The 19,318-nt window shown below is 47.0% G+C and overlaps 1 protein-coding gene across 4 annotated transcripts in view; it reads right to left on the minus strand.

Annotated features, from left to right (window-relative positions):
- Positions 1 to 10,268: 10,268 nt before the first annotated feature.
- Positions 10,269 to 19,318, minus strand: part of SHLD2 (shieldin complex subunit 2) — a 77,665-nt gene continuing 68,615 nt past the window's right edge. For 2 of the 4 annotated variants that reach the window (XM_041748604.1, XM_041748603.1), the window contains 3 exons: positions 15,868 to 16,096; positions 11,341 to 11,456; positions 10,269 to 10,616 (listed from right to left, as the gene is read on the minus strand). In XM_041748604.1, the coding sequence (XP_041604538.1) occupies positions 10,381 to 10,616; positions 11,341 to 11,456; positions 15,868 to 16,096 (581 nt within the window). In that variant the 3' untranslated portion in view covers positions 10,269 to 10,380. Of the gene's footprint in view, positions 10,617 to 11,340; positions 11,508 to 15,867; positions 16,097 to 19,318 lie in introns of those variants that run through there. The other 2 variants (XM_041748605.1, XM_041748606.1) reach the window with 2 other exon arrangements.

Here is a 19,318-nt window from a genome sequence, read left to right on the forward strand (position 1 = left end):
GGGGCTGACGGGCCGGTGCAGGTGCCCAGGGTGCTCTCCCTGCCCCCACCCGGGGGCTGGAGAGCGGGACGGATACACCTGGGCCGGCACCTTCCACTTGTGCACCTGCAGGGCCAGCGGTGCATTTCTCCCCCTCTCCCCACCCCCTCATCTTCCCCTCTTCTCCCTCCCTCCCACCCCTGCCCCCCCCTTTGGTGTCAACTGTGGGTGCTTGTCCACTGATGATGGAGGCTGACCCGCATGTGACAGCGCCCCCCCCCCCCGACCTCACACCCGTACCCTGACGTCGGGGACTCAGTGCACCCCAACCTTGCACCCTGATGTCAGGGACACAGCCCCCACCGACCTTGCAGCCGCACCCTGACGTTGGGGACTCAGTGCCCCCCCACCCCCAACCTCACACCTGCACCTTGACGTTGGGGACAGAGCCCCTCCCCACCTGCTGTGCCCGCTGCGCCCTCTGCCGTCCAACTCGGCTCACGGCAGAGCACCTTGGAAGGACGTGGCTAGGAAATTGTTAACTGGTCAGCCAGCCTTCCAGACTCTTCCCTGGCCCCCCCAAAGGCACCTGTCCCTCCACCAATATAACCACTAACCTGGTTTTTGTGGAAATGGCTGCTTTGCTTCTCCTCCGTGACGGGGCCGCCGTCAACACCGGGCCACCGGCCACCGCAAAGCTCACAGGGACTGCGACGGGCGCTGCTTCCTCTTGGGCTCCTGGAAGTTAAAACACACTGTAGGCTCGGGGCGGGGAGAGGGTGCCAGGGAGAGGGCACAGGGAGAGGGCACAGGGAGAAGACACCAGGACTGGGGAGAGGGCACGGGGCGAGGGCCCCAGCGCGGAATGCAGTTGCTGGTCACAGGTGTCCGGCTGTCCCCACCCAGGAAGCTACCCCTCCTCCAAGTCCCCCACCAGGTTCACTTCTCCCCACAGCCGACTCCCCGGTGCTCTGCATCCTTGTCCACACTTGGTCTCCTCAGTCCTATTTCCATCATCCTCTTCCGTAGGCCGGTCCCCACGGTGGATCTAGTCCCTGCCGGATGGTGCCGACACTGCCTGTTTGCAGGGCATGCGGTCATTCCGGGTCTCCTCCGTTACGAAGAGCTTGATCTTACCTGCTTCTCTGTTGGGTTGTGGTTTCCTCACTGACTTGTAGGAAGTCGTTTCAATTAGATGTAGTCCCACTGTTTCCTCCCATTCTGTTTCTTTTTTAATAACTAATACATTTGCAGTTGATTTCCTCCCATTTTTATGCCGTTCTTTTGATAAATAGAAGTTTTTGATTTTAGGGCAGCCCGGGTGGCTCAGCGGTTTGGCGCCTGCCTTTGGCCCAGGGCGTGACCGTGGGACTGTCCCCAGATCGGGTCCCATGTCGGGCTCCCTACATGGAGCCTGCTTCTCCCTCTGCCTGTGTCTCTGCCTCTGTGTGTGTGTGTGTGTGTGTGTGTGTCTCTCATTAATAAATAAATACAATTTTTTTTAAAAAAGAAGTTTTTGATTTTAATGGAGTCAGACGAAGCAATCTTCTATATTAGTGTTTTCTGGTGCCTCCTTTTTAGAAGCCCCGTAGATGCGCCGAGCATCCTCCCTCGTTGGCCTCCACCATGCTCGTGGCCATACAACGACCTCTCGGGGCTGCGTGTTCCAGGCCCTGTGGAGGCCCGCGTACGCTCTGACCGGGATGTGGGAAGGCTTGTTCCTGCCTTCCCTAAAGTTGCTTCAGTAACTAATCGAGATAACACAGTTTCTCACCACCTCCCTCCCGGTTTTGGACACAGCTGGCGCCTCAAGGTCCGTTACGTGTTAGGCCCTTTGACCTCAGCAAGGTGCTCTCCACACATCCCTTCACCCTATAAAATTTGTGGACCTAGGTCTGACTCTGGGGAGAAGAACTGTGCAGCTCTGGATTGCCACCCGCCCAACGCCTGTGTCAGTGACTTTCCCTGGATAAACCTGTGCACACTGCATGGAGCCATCCGTTTTGTTTCCTGGTGTCGGAGGGACTTCTCCCTTCCTCCTCCCCCACCTTCCCACGCGCCCCGTACCTTGGGATCACGGAGATACTCTTCTACACTATCTTCACATTGAGATAGAGAATCTACTTCAGATAGACGTTTCTGGAGTTATAACATTGGGCTCAAGGTTCTTTCTTTTTTTTCCCTATAGGGTATTGAACTATCCAAGCACCATTTACTGAAAAGCAGATCCTTTTCCCCCTTAGCCTGCTGCAGCACCTGGACATGAATCCAGTATCTGTATGGCTGCGTCTGTCCCTGGGCTCCTTCCGCTACGTTAATGAATTTGCGGCTCTCTATCCTAATACCGTCAGCTCTTGATCATCTGTAAGGCCAACCCCTGCTTGAGGGAGTCCGCAGTCTGTCTGGCTCTTCACGAGTCGTGGCCACTTGGGTGCGTGGCATGTGCATGTAAATTTTAGAATCGGCTTGCTAAGTCCCTCCCATCTCTTTTGTGATTTTGGTTGAAATTGCCTGGAGTCTGTATCCAGTCACGGAGACTCGTCTGGAATGCCGCGTCTGCCAGTTCCCGGACACGGCGCACGCCTGTACCGACCGAGCCCCTCTCTCACTTCCCTACCCAGTGTGATAGTGGCATGTGCAGGCTTCGTAGATCTTCATGACCTTTTTTCCTGGCCCCTTGGTTTTCTTATACCATCATAAACAGGATTTGTTTTTCTTTTTTTTTACATCGTTCATCTTGTATTTCTTGCTGGTATCTGCAAAGTGGGTCTTCCTCAATTGACCTTGCGCCCAGCAATCATGCCACACTCATTTATCTCTAGATTTGTGTTTTTAATACACCACAATCATAGTGCTATATCTTGGCTCCAATCCTTCTATTTTAACTTCGATTTTTTGCTTTATCGATTGGGCTGGGAACATCAGGGAAGCATTGGATGTAGGTGTTGCCACTGGACATCCCTGTCCGATTTCTGTTCCCGGAAATATTGCATCATTACTAAAAGGTCTCCTGTAGCTGTTGGCTCCTTAGGATCAACATCGTTAAACCTCTCCATCTCTCTCCATTGATGTAATGTACGTCTTGACAAAAACGAAGTGTGTTATACACTATTTCCTGAAGTGATCTTTCACTTAATGTACTATAAACACGGGTGTTTTTTTCATTGTTTTGCTTACTTTATTTTTTGTCTGTTTTAGCTTAAAAACAATTTTTTCTGCCTATTCTTTTTTTTTTTTTACCAGCTTTATGGAGATATTCACAAGTCAATCAATCCACCACGTAGAATGTAGGACTCAATGGTTTTTAGGATATTCACTTTCCTTTTTGTCCTTCTCACTTAATGTGTAAATGGGTCTATCAACTTCTTTATACCGTCAGGGGCTTTGGTTAATATTGAATCAACTCCGCATCCTAGATCTTTTCAAGCAGCAAGAGCGCAGGACCATGTTTCATTGATTCTTTTCTCTTTTTGTTTCTCTCGTAGTTTTTTTTTTTTTTTAAGGAATGCTGTATTTTTATAAGTTGCATTTCCTTTTTTTTTTTTTAATTTTTATTTACTTATGATAGTCACAGAGAGAGAGAGAGAGAGAGGCAGAGACACAGGCAGAGGGAGAAGCAGGCTCCATGCACCGGGAGCCCGACGTGGGATTCGATCCCGGGTCTCCAGGATCGTGCCCTGGGCCAAAGGCAGGCGCTAAACCGCTGCGCCACCCAGGGATCCCTCCCTCGTAGTTTTAAAATCATTTCCTTTGAATACATAAAGCCTTTCACGTTTTTGGTTTTGTCTATTATCTGAACTACACAGTGTTGTGGGGTGGTAATATATTACCACCTTTAGGATTTTTAAGTTTATGTTGTGTTTATGTTCTATGCAATTAATATATTAGCAATATGTTTTTTGGTTGGGTTTCCTAAGATTATTTTTCTTTGTATACATTCCAGCCATTCAAAATAGTGACATGTTGATTCATTTAAGACTCCTTGTTACAAAAAAAAAAAAAAAAAAAGACTCCTTGTTACAACCACACATTCTTTTTTCTTCTGAAATCACGTGGCCATCATATCTAATGCTGAACAGGCATTTGAAAAATATTAATAATACACACTTCTGGCTTTCAACTAGAACATGCATATGATCAGTAAATAAAAAAGAAAGAAAAAGAAACAACCCAGTGAAATAAATGAACAAATGACCTGAGCAGGCCGTCCACAAGTCAAGGTGCATAGGCAACAAATAAAGCACATGAAAAGTTGCTCAACACCATCAGTCTTCACAGAGAAATGCAAACCAAAACCGTGAACTAGGGGTGCCTGGGTGGCTCAGGTCATGATCCCCGGGTCCTGGGATCCACCCATTGGGCTCCCTGCACAGTGGGCAGCCTGCTTCTCCCTCTCCCGCTCCCCCTACTTGTGCTCTCTGTCAAATAAATAAAATATTTTTAAAAATTAACTTTAAATAAATTTTAAAAAAAGACCATGAGCTCTTGCCTCACATCTAGTAGAATGGCTAAATGAAAACGATCGGCACCTGGGGAACAACTGGGGCCCTCATACCTGGCTTGTGTGTAAAGCCGTACAACCTTGGAGCGCTATTTGGCAGTTTCTTTGGAAGTTAAATAGATATCTACCCTATAAATCAGCAATCTCAGTCATGGGTACTTGCGCCCCCAGACCCCAAAATGAAAATGTATGTCCACAACAAGACTTGCAAAAAGATGGGGGATCCCTGGGTGGCTCAGTGGTTTCGCGTCTGCCTTTGGCCCAGGGCGTGATCCTGGAGTCCCATGATTGAGTCCCACATCGGGCTCCCTGCATGGAGCCTGCTTCTACCTCTGCCTGTGTCTCTGCCTCTCTCTCTCTATGTCTATCATGAATAAATAAAAATAAATCTTAAAAAATAAATAAATAAAGTTAAAAAAAAAAAAACTTGCAAAAAGATGTTTATAGCAACTGTTCCTGACAGCCCCAAACTGGAAACAACCCAAATGACCTCCAGTCACAAAACATAATGTAATAAATTCCCATGTTGGCATATCACTCACCAATAAAAAGAACAATCTACTGAGTCCGTGAACCTCAAAAACATTGTGTGAAAAAAAGCCAGCCACAAAGTAATATAAACCGTCTGATTTTATTGTTACGACATTCCAGAGCAGATAAAACTCATCTATGGTGATGGAAATCAGAAACGTTGTTGCCGAGCATGAGCGGGATTGACTAGAAGTAGAAATGAGGGAAATTTTTAGAGAGATAGAAACAGAATTTTGATCAGAGTATTGGCTACAGGAATGTATTTGTCAAAATTCAGCAAACTGTACATGAAGATCTGTGCATTCTACTCCATATAAACCTTAACTGCAGGAAAAACAATCCGATTGGCCCAGCGTGAGTCAGGTGTCCTACTGACTGAGTGAGGAGTTCTTGCCGGGAATCAAACCAGGTGCAGACACAACCCAGAGACCGTGCATGTGTGCTTGGCCCCCCACTCCATGGAGTGTCTATACCTGCTGGTGCCGTTAGTTTCTGTATCGAAACCATGTCGTCCTTTCCTAAGTGTGGTAAGTAATCTTGATACAGGAAAGTTGTATTCGTTAGAAATTAGGGAAATTTTCCTAGTGATTCCATCAGATAAAAACCACCATAAAGGAGAAAATAAGACCAAGCCGCCCCACCCCCCATCCCCTCACCCCACCCCCGGGGCAACCAGGATACCGTTGTGGTGAGATCCTTCCACTCGAACGATCACGATGCTACAGGACTTGAACAGGTGCACGAGGACAGTCCCCCCGCCAGTGCGACACCTGGCCACACAGTCTGCCAGCCTGCTACCTCGCTACCTCGCGCTTCTCTGGGTTTGCTGGTCGGCTGACACCTGGAGGGAGCGGAGGGTGGAAGAGGTGAGGCGGGAGCCTGACCCAGTGAAAGCAGCCAGGCGCTTGCTGCAGGACAAGGGGAAGCTCTGCGCTCACAGGCCGGGGGGAGTGGGGGTCATGAAACCTTGTCCCCTGTCCTCCCCCCACCCCCCGCCCCCATCAGGGCAGGAGCTGGGCCTCAGGGGCAGGGAAGGCACCGGGAGAAACGGCCTCACCCCCAGGTCCCATCCTCCTCCTGCGGGCTCCAGGGAGCTGGAGTGGGAGAGACGCTGTGGGTCCCTCCCCCCCCCACCCCCCACCCCCGAGGCAGGGAGCTCACCCTCAGCACATGTATTCCTTAAGGGGCCGCATCAACCTCCTGATGACACACCAGGCTCAAGAACCCCAAAGACAGAATAACAATTAATCGGCAAACTTCTTCCCCTCTCACCTATTTCTCACCCTATTGACCTTAAAAGGGAGGCCAGAGGTAAACTCTCAGGAAAGATGAACACTTGAGTCTCACTGTCCTGATGTGTGAACCATCTAGAGACCCTCCAGGAGGCACGTTCGTCATTTAAAACGGGAGACACAGGAACGGTACGTTTTCTGTTTCATTCTATACTCTTGAGAAATTAGAGAGGTTTTCTTCTAAGAAAACCACATGACAGCATGTGCTCGCTTACTCAGGCTGTGCTGACCCTAAACCAACGCAAGACTAGTTGTGAATGACTTAGGGCCTTGGTCCACAGTAGTTTAGGAAGATTCTGGGATGATGATGATTTGTGATCACCGATACAGTTACCCTGTGGGAACTCTGTAGACTCTACTCCTCGGCACAACAGCAGGTGAGGTAAAAGCCCTCCTCTCACCTGCTCCCAGCTCCACTGAGTGTGCATTTCACAAAGTCAAGTGTCAGGTAGTGCTGTCGACCCAACTTCCAGATGCATCTTCAGTCGTAACAAACCGTATTTCGAAGTCTGGATGCCACTGGTGACCCCAGTCTGGGGATGCGGGACTCGGCTCTGGTTTCTCAGCCCCCGTGTCCTCTGCTCTAAGGCTGAAGCATCCGTACGGGATCCCAGCGTGTCACCAGCATCCACCGAGGTATGTGACGCTGCACCGTGCGCCACGCCAGTACTCTCAACGCCAAACTGAACTTATAGAGACTCCCTTGCTTTGCAGGTCAGGGTTTCTTCAGAGATGTCCTGTCCTTAGTGACTTAGGTCCCCCCCATGCGTTCTCGGGGGGTTTCACTTCCTCAGCCCCATTTGAGATGTTGCATCTTCCCAAGTACACTACACTACTTCATGCACGTCACAGTTTTCGTGGCAAACATCTCATATTTTGAAAAGCAGGTTCAGGGCAGCTGGGTGGCTCAGCGGTTAAGTGTCCGACTCCTGATATCGGCTCAGGTCACAATCTTGGGGTCGGGGTCATGAGATTGAGCCCCATATTGGGCTCCACACTGGGCCCAATATGGGCACCAGCCAGCTTCAGATTCTCTCTCTCCCTCTCCCTTTGCCCACCCCACCCCCACTCACGCAAAAATAAAAATGCAGGTTAATGAGTTCCTCTGTGAAGCCTTCTTGCATCTTCTGTTGTAACAACAGGTTTGTGTCTGCCCTGAATTCCCCTTCCCTTATGGAAAGGCTTTCATCCTGTGTGGTTCTAGCCCTTTCAACCCCAGTGCCACACGCACCCCTGGCCCTGGGGGAGCATGGGTAACCTAACAGACTCAGTCTGAGTCCTTCCATGAAATTTGCTATCTGGACACTCACAAAAAAAAGAGTCTCTTTTTCTATAAAGAGGTTTGGGGTTTCCTATTGCCATTTTTCCTCCATGTGGACGGGCAGGAAAGATAGGGCAGAGAGAGAGGAGGGGAAGCTCACAGGAGGGAAAGGCCAGTAAAGGGAAAAAGAAACATGATGGGAGAAGGGGAGCCAACAGGTCATAGGGAGAAACTGAAGGGAAGGGAAAGAAAGAATTAATGGGGTGGGGTAACCAAACTTTAAGCCAATGGATGGAACTGTGCTTTAAGCTACTGCTACCTGTTACACGAGCCACCATTTCCCCCTTTTTGGCTCAAGCTAGTGTGAGTTCAGCAGAAGTCCGCAGGGTGGATCACGTGTGCAATTTTGTCGCCCTTCTTGAAAATCAGAACCCTCCTTCCCCAAAAAAGCCCCCAAGATATAAGAGGAAAGTCAGCACAGCTCTCAGTAGGGAAAGCCGAGTGCCTCTAACAGCCGAGGAGAAACTGCACGTGTTAATGTCAAGCACCCATGGTTCTCTAAGGTGGGAGAGCTTCCCTCTCAGCTGACCTGTCAGGAGGTGAAAAATGAGATTTCGGGGGACCCCTGGGTGGCTCAGCAGTTTAGCACCTTTCTTTGGCTCAGGGCATGACCCCGGGGTCCCAGGATCGAGTCCCACGTCAGGCTCCCTGCATGGAGCCTGCTTCTCCCTCTCTCTTTCTGTGTCTCTATGAATAAATAAAATCTTAAAAAAAAAAAAAAAGAAAAAGAAAAATGAGATTTCCCTAAAACGCCTACCATAGCACCGCCAGACACAGGGCTGCCGGGGCGGCTGACATTCTTGGGCTAGCTGAGTTTCATAAAAATCCATGGAGTAGGTTAGATGTACTTACCTGCGCGTCTCCTCGGGTAAGGAATATGCCTGTTTAATTAAATACATGATAATTGCCTTGGGACAGAAGGAAGTTATTTTCAGCTCAAATTAGGGTTCCTGGAAAGATGGTTTAACCCGTGAACGAGGTACCAAGAGCTGTGAGGGGCCGTTGGTGTGACCTGCTGTTCTAGGCTCCCCAAGTGCCTTGGAGATGTCTCCCCAAGCCAAGACGGTGCCGAGGCATCTCCTCCAGGGCTGTTCTGGGGTTGAGAGGTCAGGCCGCACCTCGGGGACCACGGGGAAGGGCGAGTTTAAGGGAACAGCACTCCCCGTGGGCCGACACTCACTGCGTAGCCTCCACATCAGAATTCCAGACTTGCCTCCACCGTCCTTTAGCCCAGAGAGAGCCTGGCTTGGAAGACGGCGGCTCTGGGCTGGAGGCTCCCCACCCATCATGGGGATTTCCTGGGAGAGCCAACTCTTGTTTGAATGTCAGTGTCTGTAGGGACAGCACGGGGACAACTCTTCTACTCTCATCCTGGGGGCTAGATAAAACCCCGCAATCAGGGCAGCCCTGGTGGCTCAGCGGTTTAGCACCATCTTCAGCCCAGGGCGTGATCCTGGAGACCCGGGATCAAGTCCCGCATCGGGCTCCCTGCATGGGGCCTGCTTCTCCCTCTGCCTGTGTCTCTGCCTCTCTCTCTGTGTCTTTCATGAATAAATAAATAAAATCTTAAAAAAAAAAAAAACTGCAATCATCTGATTCATCCCCTCCCCCAAGAATTCACACACCAAGCAGAGCGCTTGTCCCTCTGCCCCCTCTCTGCCCCCTCTGTTGGTCAAGGACCCGGGAGGATTTGCTGAGAACTACTCACCTCCTCTACAGGAAGACATCTGTCTGTGTGTACGCACTCTCTTGCACACATTTTTGCATGTTACTTTGAGGAGAATACAAAACCCCTGAGGTTCATTTTTAGAAAAGCCAAGTTACAAAAAAGAGGAAGAAAGAAGAAGAAGAAGAAGAAGAAGAAGAAGAAGAAGAAGAAGAAGAAGAAGAAGAAAGAAGGAGAAGAAGAAGAAGAAGAGAAAAGAAAAAAAGAAAGAAAGAAAGAAAGAAAGAAAGAAAGAAAGAAAGAAAGACAAAGCAACCCTGAATGAGAGAAAACAATTGCAATGAACCACAAGAATTTTTTAAAGCACATTATGATAAAACAAACTTGTTCGTTTCTTCATGAATTTAGTTATTTTCAAGCAATGTTTTCAATCAATGAGCCCGCAGCATACTGCACGCATCTGGGCGAGGGCCACTGCACCATCCTCAGCCGCGACTGCCAGTTTAGATGAGCTGCTTCTACAGTCTCGGTGAGAGAACAAATCACTGAATGCTCGTTAGTAATACGTAAACTCAGAAGGTGCTCAGCTTCTGAAAATGAACTAACACCACGACTCTCTTCCTCCTTTTGCAAAATGAGTTGAAGCAGGATGTTGTTTCCCTCATTTCCCATGCTTCTTTAGGGAAAGAAATGCTTGTGTCAAAATGCAGGCTTACACAAACCAACCCATTGCCATCTGGGTCACAATTGGGGAAACTGTTGCGCATCCCCAGCTAATTAGAGCAGGATGGAGGGTGAGCGCAGCAGAGCAGCAGCTGCCCCGTCCTCTGGCCTGTGCCCTGAGGCTGGTGCGGTGCCCGCTGGCACAGAGCAGGGACCAGCACAGGAACCCTTCCTCCCCAGGGAACGGCTACGCAGAGTCTTTATCACTTACATCCTTCCTCTAGAAGCAGGAGAGGGAAACACCAAAAAAAGAAGCCAAAAACCTCAATGAATGTTCTTAGAAAAAAAGTTTTAATGTATAGATATATCACATTTCTCCATACAAAATATACATATATATTTAAAACCCAAGGGAAAGCCCCGTCCTTCATTTATTCCACAAGGCACACGACTCCAGGGCGGTCCTCGAAGGACCTGCCGCGTCCTCAGCGCGGGCGTCGGGGTGGAAATCCAGCAGGGAGCACTCCTGCTGCAGCGGGCAGCTGTTGTCGTCCAGCACGAACAGGCTGTGCACCTGCAGGAGCCACGGCGCCGCACCGGCCGCCAGCAGTGAGTGCAACAGGTCTGCGGCCACCGCGCCGTAGGTGACCTCGGCCCAAGGCGCTGTGGGACACAGGGACATGGAAGCGCACGGCCAAGGCTCCGAGGCCCCCTGGGCGCCTGGCCCTGCCCCACCATCGCCCGCTCCGACCCCGGTGCTGAGGCTGCTCTGAGGCCCGACAGTGCCTGTGTGGTCGGCCCAGCGGGCCTGGTGCGCCAGGGCTCCTCGGCGGGGACTGGGCCCCGGGGCTCGGATGGTCGGGCTTGGGTCATGATCTCCGGGGCCTGGGTTGGGGTCCCTGCCCCCGGGGAGCCCACTTCTGCCCCGCTCGCCGCTCCTGCTCCCGCTCGCTCTCCCTTCAAATAAATGAAAACCAGTGGTGGGAGCTGGCACTCGTGGGCCTCGGGGGGCCTGGGTGAGGGGAGCGGGCATGGGGGCTCAGAGGGCGGGCAGCCCACGCACAGGCCGCGCCACACTGGGCCCTAGTCCCGAGCCCGCGACTTCGGCCAAACCTGAAGCCGGGACACGCTAGCGCGGCCGGGGCAGGCCCACGGGCCCTGTGACCCCGGCGGCAAGCAGGCGACTGGGCCCACCACACGCAGGGCTGCCCTGGCCGTGGGGACCAAGTCTTCCCCTGCAGCTCACATGCTCCTCGTCCCCCTCATACCTCTGTCTTTACGCGGACAGAAAAGCCCCTGAGGTCCATTCTAATCCACGGGCGCCATCCACCCCCGTGCATGAGTGGTTCCAGCACCGCCACCCGCCCCGCGGCCGTGGGTATCTCACCTATAACTCTGCGGAGCCAGTCGGGAGGAATGTTGAGAAGCATCTTCTCCATCAGCTGAGATCCCACCCGGATGCCCACGTTACACCCTCCATCAGCCACAGTCATTACAGCTGGCCTACAGGGCAGGGACACGCGGCCTCAGGAACGCCTTCCAACTAAGGAAATGCTTGAATACAGTGAAATTCCAGAGAGCACTGGGTTGTTGTTGTTGTTTTAAAGATTGTATTTATTTATTCATGAGAGACACAGAGACCCAGGCAGAGGGAGAAGCAGGCTCCCTGTGGGGAGCCCAACGCAGAACTCGATCCTGGGACCCCAGGGTCACGCCCTGACAGCGGTGCTAAACTGCTGAGCCCCCAGGCTGCCCAAGCACTGGGCTTTTATGCAGGGTTCATTTTAATTCCTAAAACAACTCTAGGATGTTCTGAAACATCTTAGGGAAAAAAAGAAGGGCTCTTCTTTTTAAGAGTTTCAAACGATAAATTAATAAATTAGGCTTATTCTATGTTCATTTTAAAATTTCAAATACTAATATAAGAAAGCCTATTTTTACACTGTTGTGTGAATTAATTTTACAAATAAAAATAAAGATAATAATCGCAATATTTCACAATCACAACTTCAAGTTATTTTTCCCCACTGGATTCTTTCCTATTAAAACCAGGCTGCTTTACAAGTATTGTATTTATCAATACAACTATTGATAAATAGTTCCCTATTGATAAATAATATTCAATATGTCCTACAGTGGAATACTAAGTGGCTGTTAAAAGGAATGATGAAGGTTTATAAGTGCTATTAGGGAAGGGATGTCATTATGCACTCTAAGGAACAATATGAATAAAACAAAATGGACAATATTATTCTATTTATGTATTTTTAAAGGAAAGGATATACATGTGTTGGTATGAGCATAATAAATTATTAGAAGAACATACAAGAACCTCCTACGACCATGGAAGCAGCATGGATGGTGGATGGGGTACATGGGGAGGAACTTTTTGCTTATTTTTTTTTAAAAAAGATTTTATTTATTTATTTATTCATGAGAGACACACAGAGAGAGGCAGAGACATGGGCAGAGGGAGAAGCAGGTTCCATGCAGGGAGCCCGACACGGGACTCGATCCTGGGACCTGAGCTCACACACTGGGCCAAAGGCAGGTGCTCAACCGCTGAGCCACCCAGGTGTCCCTACCTTTTGCTTTATATCTTCCTTTACAGTTTCTATTTTTACCGTGGTTATATTACCTCTTTTAAAAATTGTTAAAATAAAATTAAGAACACTTTTTTTTTTTAATTTGAGAGAGAGAGGGAGTCTAAGCAGAGGGAGGAGCAGAGGGAAAGGGACAGACAGACTCCTCGCTGAGCAGGGAACCCAACACATGGCTTGATCCCATGACCCTGAGATCACGACCTGAGTGGGAATCAAGTCAGACCTTCAGCTGACTGAACCACACAGGGGCCCCAAGAACAGAGTTTGGAAACAGACTGGTGACCATAGAGGAACTTATTGTAACAGCTCAAACAACACTACTGGTTTTCCCTCAAAAATCTACTTCTCCTTTTGCCTACATGATGATTCTAGATCTTTCCTCTTTTTTGACTCTACTCTTTCCCCGTGCTCTGTCCGCCTCCATTCTTCACCTCAGCAAACACACGCTCAATATGTACTATGTGCCAAGCACTGGGAATACAACTGGCAAACAAGACGGATCTGGGTCCTTCACTCAAGGAGCACACAAATTTGGTTTAACAGTGGTGCCAAGGTGACTTCACAGGGATACACTCGTCTTTTCAACAAACTCTGCTGGGACAACTGGATATTCGCATGTTAAAGAATGAAGTTGGACCCTTTCCTCACATTAACTCAAAAATACGTCATTGCCCTATCTGTAAAGAGTTAAAATTATAAAATCTTTATAGGAAAATGTAGGAGTAAATCTCCATGATCTCGGCTTAGGGATGATACCTTTCTTAGATATGGTACCTTTTAAAAGCACAAGCAACAGAAAGGAAAACAGATAATAAAATACGTTGGCAAGGATGTGCAGAAACTTCACACATTCCTGGTAAGAATGCAAAATTGTGCAACAGTTTTGGAAACCAGTTTGGCAGTTCCTCAAAAAATTAAACATAGACTTACCAGACGACACGGCAGTTCTAAAACATACGCCCACTGAACATCTGTACCCAGATGTTCACAGCGGTTATTCATAGAATAGCAGCCAAATGTGGGAACTGTCCAGATGCTGGGCTGCGGGGAGGGGAGAAGTGATGGGAACGGGGCTCCCGGGCAATGAAAATGTCTCTTAAAAGGGGCTGTGGTGACCAAGGCACAGCCCTGTGAATATACTCAAGCCACCGATCATCCCATTTAGATGGGTTCATTCGATGCTGCGTGAATCCTGTCCCAGGAAAGATGTTTTTGAGAGAAGACAGCACACGGGACAAGCACAAGCTGCAGGAGTACACGCATGGTGCCCTAATGGAAAATACGGGTGGGATTCGGAAGGCTCCTCGATGAGGTGCCACTAAGACATGGAGGAACCCTGTGGAATCAGGTGGAGGCAGGGACACGCAGGGAAGAGCAAGGAGAAGAACCTCGGCGTGTCTGAGGAATTGGAAGAAGGGCCGGGGGCTGGAACACGCGAGCAAGGGAAAGCGCAGCCAGAGATGAGGCTGCAGGGGAGAGTGTGCTGGAAAGTGCTGGAAGGTGTGTAGGTCAGGTAGTGGTCGCCCGGCAGCTGCACAGAGATGGACTGAAGACTAGAGACTACTGCTCGCAGGGTTCGAGCAAGACCCAGCAGCCCGGGCTAGGCCCATGGGCTTCTGGACCAGGAGCACCACCACGGCACTACAGCTGAGGACTCCACCCTGCATACCTCATCCTAGGTCACACCCTAATCAGGGGATACTGGTCTGTGAAGTCCTGTTCCTTCTCGGGAACAGTTATTCTTTCGACTGAAGATTCAAAGTCTGTCTTCTCCATGAGGGATATTTACTGGGTAACATTTTTGTCCAATAAACAATTACATTCATTAGAACATTAAGAATTACATAAAATAACATATACACTCTATAAGGAGCCTTGACTATTGATCAGAAATCAATTTTAATTCATTACACTTCTTATATAGCATATGCATCTTAATTTTCTTTTCCATAAAAGCAACGTTCAGAGTAAGAGCAAAATTCATTTGCTTATTTATAACACACGTACGGAAAGGAAAATAAGGCTTATGGATTCAGCTTCTGGAAACGTGCTTAATGTATACCATGATAACATGCTGAATACATTTGCATTTAGTTTTTAGGCACTGTAGTATTTAGAAATAGAGAAGAGCACAAAGAGGATCCCTGGGTGGCTCAGCGGTTTAGCACCTGCCTTCGGCCCAAGGTGTGATCCTGGGGTCTTGGGATCGAGTCCCACGTCGAGCTCCCTGCATGGGGCCTGCTTCTCCCTCTGCCTGTGTCTCTGCCTCTCTCTCTCTCTTTCTCATGAATAAATAAATAAAATCTTTAAAAAAAAAAAAAAGCACAAAATACTGATGGCTAAGGACACCTGGGTGGCTCAGTGGTTGAGCATCTGCCTTCGGCTCAGGTCGTGACCCCGGGGTCCTGGGATCGAGTCCTGCGTCGGGCTCCTTGCAGGGAGCCTGCTTCTCCCTCCACCTGTGCCTCTGCCTCTCTCTCTCTGTGTCTCTCATGAATAAATAAATAAAATCTTTAAAAAAGTAAAAAAAAAAGAAAACACTGATGGCTATTTTATAAAGGCATCCAAAGGCATATAAAGGCATATTTTTTACAAGGTAAAAAGAAAAAGTTTATCCAAGATTTGGATTATTCGAAAAATGTATTTTTCACCTAGCTGGTCTGCCATTTTACTAAAGAACACTTGTAATCCTCAATCTCTAAAGTGAAGTTGGAAAACCTGAGGCACAGAAAAGTTAATAAACATTTTATTAGCTTCCACACTAAGACATTAGATCAGAGAACACTTTTAACCTTTACATTCCAATTACATGGTAAAGTATGGGATTCAGCTTCTTATGAGCCATTTAGATCTTGGTTAAAAATATAAACCAAGTAGGGGCAGCCCGGGTGGCTCAGCAGTGGAGGGCCCGCCTTCAGCTCAGGGCATGACCCCGGGGTCCCGGGATCGTGCTCCCTGCATGGGGCCTGCTTCTCCCTCTGCCTGTGTCTCTGCCTCTCTCTGTGTCTCTCATGAATAAATAAATAAAATCTTTAAAAAATATATAAACCAAGTAAAAATTTTCTTCAATAGAGCTGCTAAAAGACAATCAACTCTTCTAATTACTGCTTTTAAAGATCCCTGTTACAATTACTAGATAATTTTTGCTTTCGGAAATAGCCATTAATCACTCAGGGGAAAAAAGTTATTCTCTTGGACTAGGTCTAGTTAGTCCTGATTAGAAAGTAAGAATTGATATATGCAATTTTTTGGTCATGTCCAGTCATATAATAAAATACTGTCCATCCCACTGGCTTGCCCGGCTGCCTCACCTGTAGTATAGCTTCTTCATAGTAAACGGCAAGCAGCTGTAACACTGTTTGTAGATCTTGTTCTTGTCTGTTTCCAGTTCCAACCCACATTTTGCACAGCCAGTATATACCATGTCCGGAAGGGAAGAGAGGATGTTCCTCAGGGAGCTGCGGGCATTTAGAGCTATCTTCTGACCTGCTGTGATAGGAATCACTAGCTCTAAAATCTGGGCTTTGATTAGAATCACTCCTACAAGAGACAGAAAGAAGTATTTGTAAATTATAACTTTCATTTATGGACATGGTTAATGATACGGTTGAATGAGGCCACTTAGAGGATGTGCCCAAGGACTCATTCATGGTCTTCCCTCCTTCATTCTTTCCCTGGACAATCTCACTCACTTGCGGCTTCAGGGTTTACTCTAGAAAGTGAGAGGTGAGCTGCCTGTAACTAAGAGTGAAGATTTATTTGGCTAGTTTGGCTGCACAGGTGGCTGTTTTCATCCCCCCCTGTCCTGCAGAGTCATGCAAAATAAGGTCGATCCCTCTTTCAGTAGAAATCCCTTCAAAACACTTAAAACTAGCTGTGATCCTGTCTCTTCCCATCCTCTCTTCTTTTTTTAACTGATCATTGCTGAAAGCCAAACAGCAGGTCAGTTATTCTTCCAGTCTGTACATTATCCAAAAATAATATACCACTAGCTTATCCTCTTTTTAATCTTTCCTTTCAGTCTCCTGCCCATTACCATCCATACTCTGGGCGTTGGTATAGAGCACGTGAGCATGGAGAGTCCTCATTTACCAAATGTGTGACTCACCAGGACCTCGAGCATGTTCATTCACTACTCACTGGCTCATAAATTCACCTGTTAAACAAATACTGGGTATCTGCTATCTGCCATTTTCTAATTTACCTTTGCCTTATTGTATACTAGTGAGGTGTGAGTTCATCTGAGTTTATCTTCTCCCTTCCTCTCCAGATTCAGTTGAAAGCCTTTGTTAAGCCTTTGGATTTGCTTCTTCATCCTTTTAGTTGGCAGGACACTAGGGGTCAGGAGCTCATCCTTCTGGCTACCTGTTCTCTTTTTGGGATTATCTCTTCAAGAGTCCTGCTAATGGTGATTGTCCTATTCCTAAGTCCTTCTGTTTGCTTTAGTCTCTCGGTGCCCAGAGACTGTTTCGTCACCTTCTCCAAGCATGCCCTCCATCCCTACATGAATGACAAGAGTGTGTAGTGGTCAGCGTACCCAATAAACTATAGCACACTGTACATCACACCTTTCCACAGACATGTTGTGTCACTAAGAAATTAATGAAAGAATTCCATAATTTTAGAAAGATGTTAACATCACTCCAAACATTTTCTAAATGTACACATCTCTATAAAAGAATGAAAAGTTCGTGATTAATGTGGACTCTGCTTTCAAGGGGCTTCCAGCCTGCTGGGCCCTGACATTCTGCTGATGATAGGGCCAGTTGCTGAGTAGGCACCCTCATTTCTTGACAAGGGGCCAGCCACTGCCTCACCCCATCCAGCTTCTGTTAAGCTTTGTGAAGAGAGCAGACCCTCCTGGGAAATTCTCTCATGTTGAGCTCCCTATCCCGCTCCTTTAATTGTGAAGCAGATTAGGAAAAAAGTTGCTTGTACTTCCCTATGTTCTCTCCATTTCTGTCTCAAAAGCACATCAACAATGGCAGAAACTACAACTTCAGGCCTCAGAGCTGAACATAAAGAAAATGAAAAGTGGCTAAACGGCCCCCTTTGACACAGCCTATCAGGGACTGATTGTAACAGCACAAAGCTTTTGCATGGCTTACCAATGGGGAGCCCACCTCGAGGGCTTGCAAGGACATTCCCAACCCCAGCCTCAACCCCAAACCAAACCTTCAGAGCTGTGAGCACCTATTTTATTAGAGTTCATGATGGTGATTTTTATTTTGAAATCTAATTCTACGTTAATTCCAGAAGGTAACTGCTCTGTGTATGCAGTAGATAAGACAGCTGACTTCTCCATGACAGCAAATGAAATGTAGCTCCTCCACTGCCCGAGTAGAGTTAAAACCTTCCAATAAAGAAAACTTCAGGCCCACAGGGCTTCACTTCTACCAAACATGTAAGGAAGAAAACATTCTAATTCTAAACAAACTCTTCCAGAAAACTGAAGAGGAGGATCTACATCCCAACTCATTCCATGAGCATTATTCTAATACCAAAAGCAGAAAAAGCTATTACAAGAAGAAAAAAAAAATCTATCGTTCATGAACACAGACATAAAAATTCTTAACAAATGTTAGCAAATTAAATCCAGCAATATATAAAAAGGACACATCATGACCAAGTAGGGTTTACCTCATAAATGCAGTTGTTTTAACATTCTAAAATCAATCAATTATATTAAAAGATTGCAAAAGAAAAACTGTAAGATCACTTTAATTGATGGAGAAAGAGTGTCTGATAAATTCTAACATTCATTCTTGATTTTAAAAGTTTTTCAGCAAACTAGGAATAAAAGGCAATTTCATCAGCTTCAGACAGAGCATCCAGGAAAACTCTAAGTCAACGTCATACTTAATAATGAAGAACAAATGTTTTCTCCCTAATACCAGAAACAAGGTAAAAACGTTTGCTCTTACAACTTTTTTTCAATATTATATTAGAGAAGTTATCACATGTAAAGGGGTGAGAAGAATAAAGAAAGGACATCCAGACTGGAAAGGAAGAAATAAAACTCTTTATTCACAGATAACATGATCATCTATATAGAAAATTCAAATCTACCAAACAGTTACTATTGAGCTTAGTGAGTTTAGCAAGGTTACAAAAGACGAGATCAATATACAAAAAAACAATGATATTTTTACATAATAGCAACAAACAATTAAAACTGAAATTTTAAAAAGCACCTATTGGGACGCCTGTGCGGCTCAGCAGTTGAGCGTCTGCCTTTGGCTCACAGCATGATCCCGGGATGGAGTCCCACATTGGGCTCCCTGCATGAAGCCTGCTTCTCCCTCTGCCAGTGTCTCGGCCTCTCTCATGAATAAATAAATAAAATCTTTAAAAATAAAAAAAAATTTTAAATAAAGAGCACCTATTATAATAGCAGAAAAATAGAAAACAGGAATAAGTCTGAGAAAAGATATGAAAACCCTGTTTTCTGAAAACTATAAAACACAGCTAAGAGAAATAAGAGACATATTTTGTTCATAGGTCGGCAAACTCAATATTAAGATGTCAATTCTCCCTCAAGTTGATGGATAGCTTCAAAACAATCCCTGCAGGCATTTTTTCTAGAAATTGACAAACTGTAAAATTCACAGAATAGCCAAAACTACTTTGAAAAAGAACAAAAGGAAGGCAAACGATATCTGATTCTAAGGCATATTATACAGCTATCGTGATCAAAATAATGTGGTACTGATGTAAAGATAGACAAATAGATCAGTAAAATAGAAGAGAAAGCCCAAAAAT

Source organism: Vulpes lagopus, chromosome 3 (genome assembly GCF_018345385.1).
Source record: "Vulpes lagopus strain Blue_001 chromosome 3, ASM1834538v1, whole genome shotgun sequence".
NCBI classification, from domain to species: Eukaryota; Metazoa; Chordata; class Mammalia; order Carnivora; family Canidae; genus Vulpes; species Vulpes lagopus.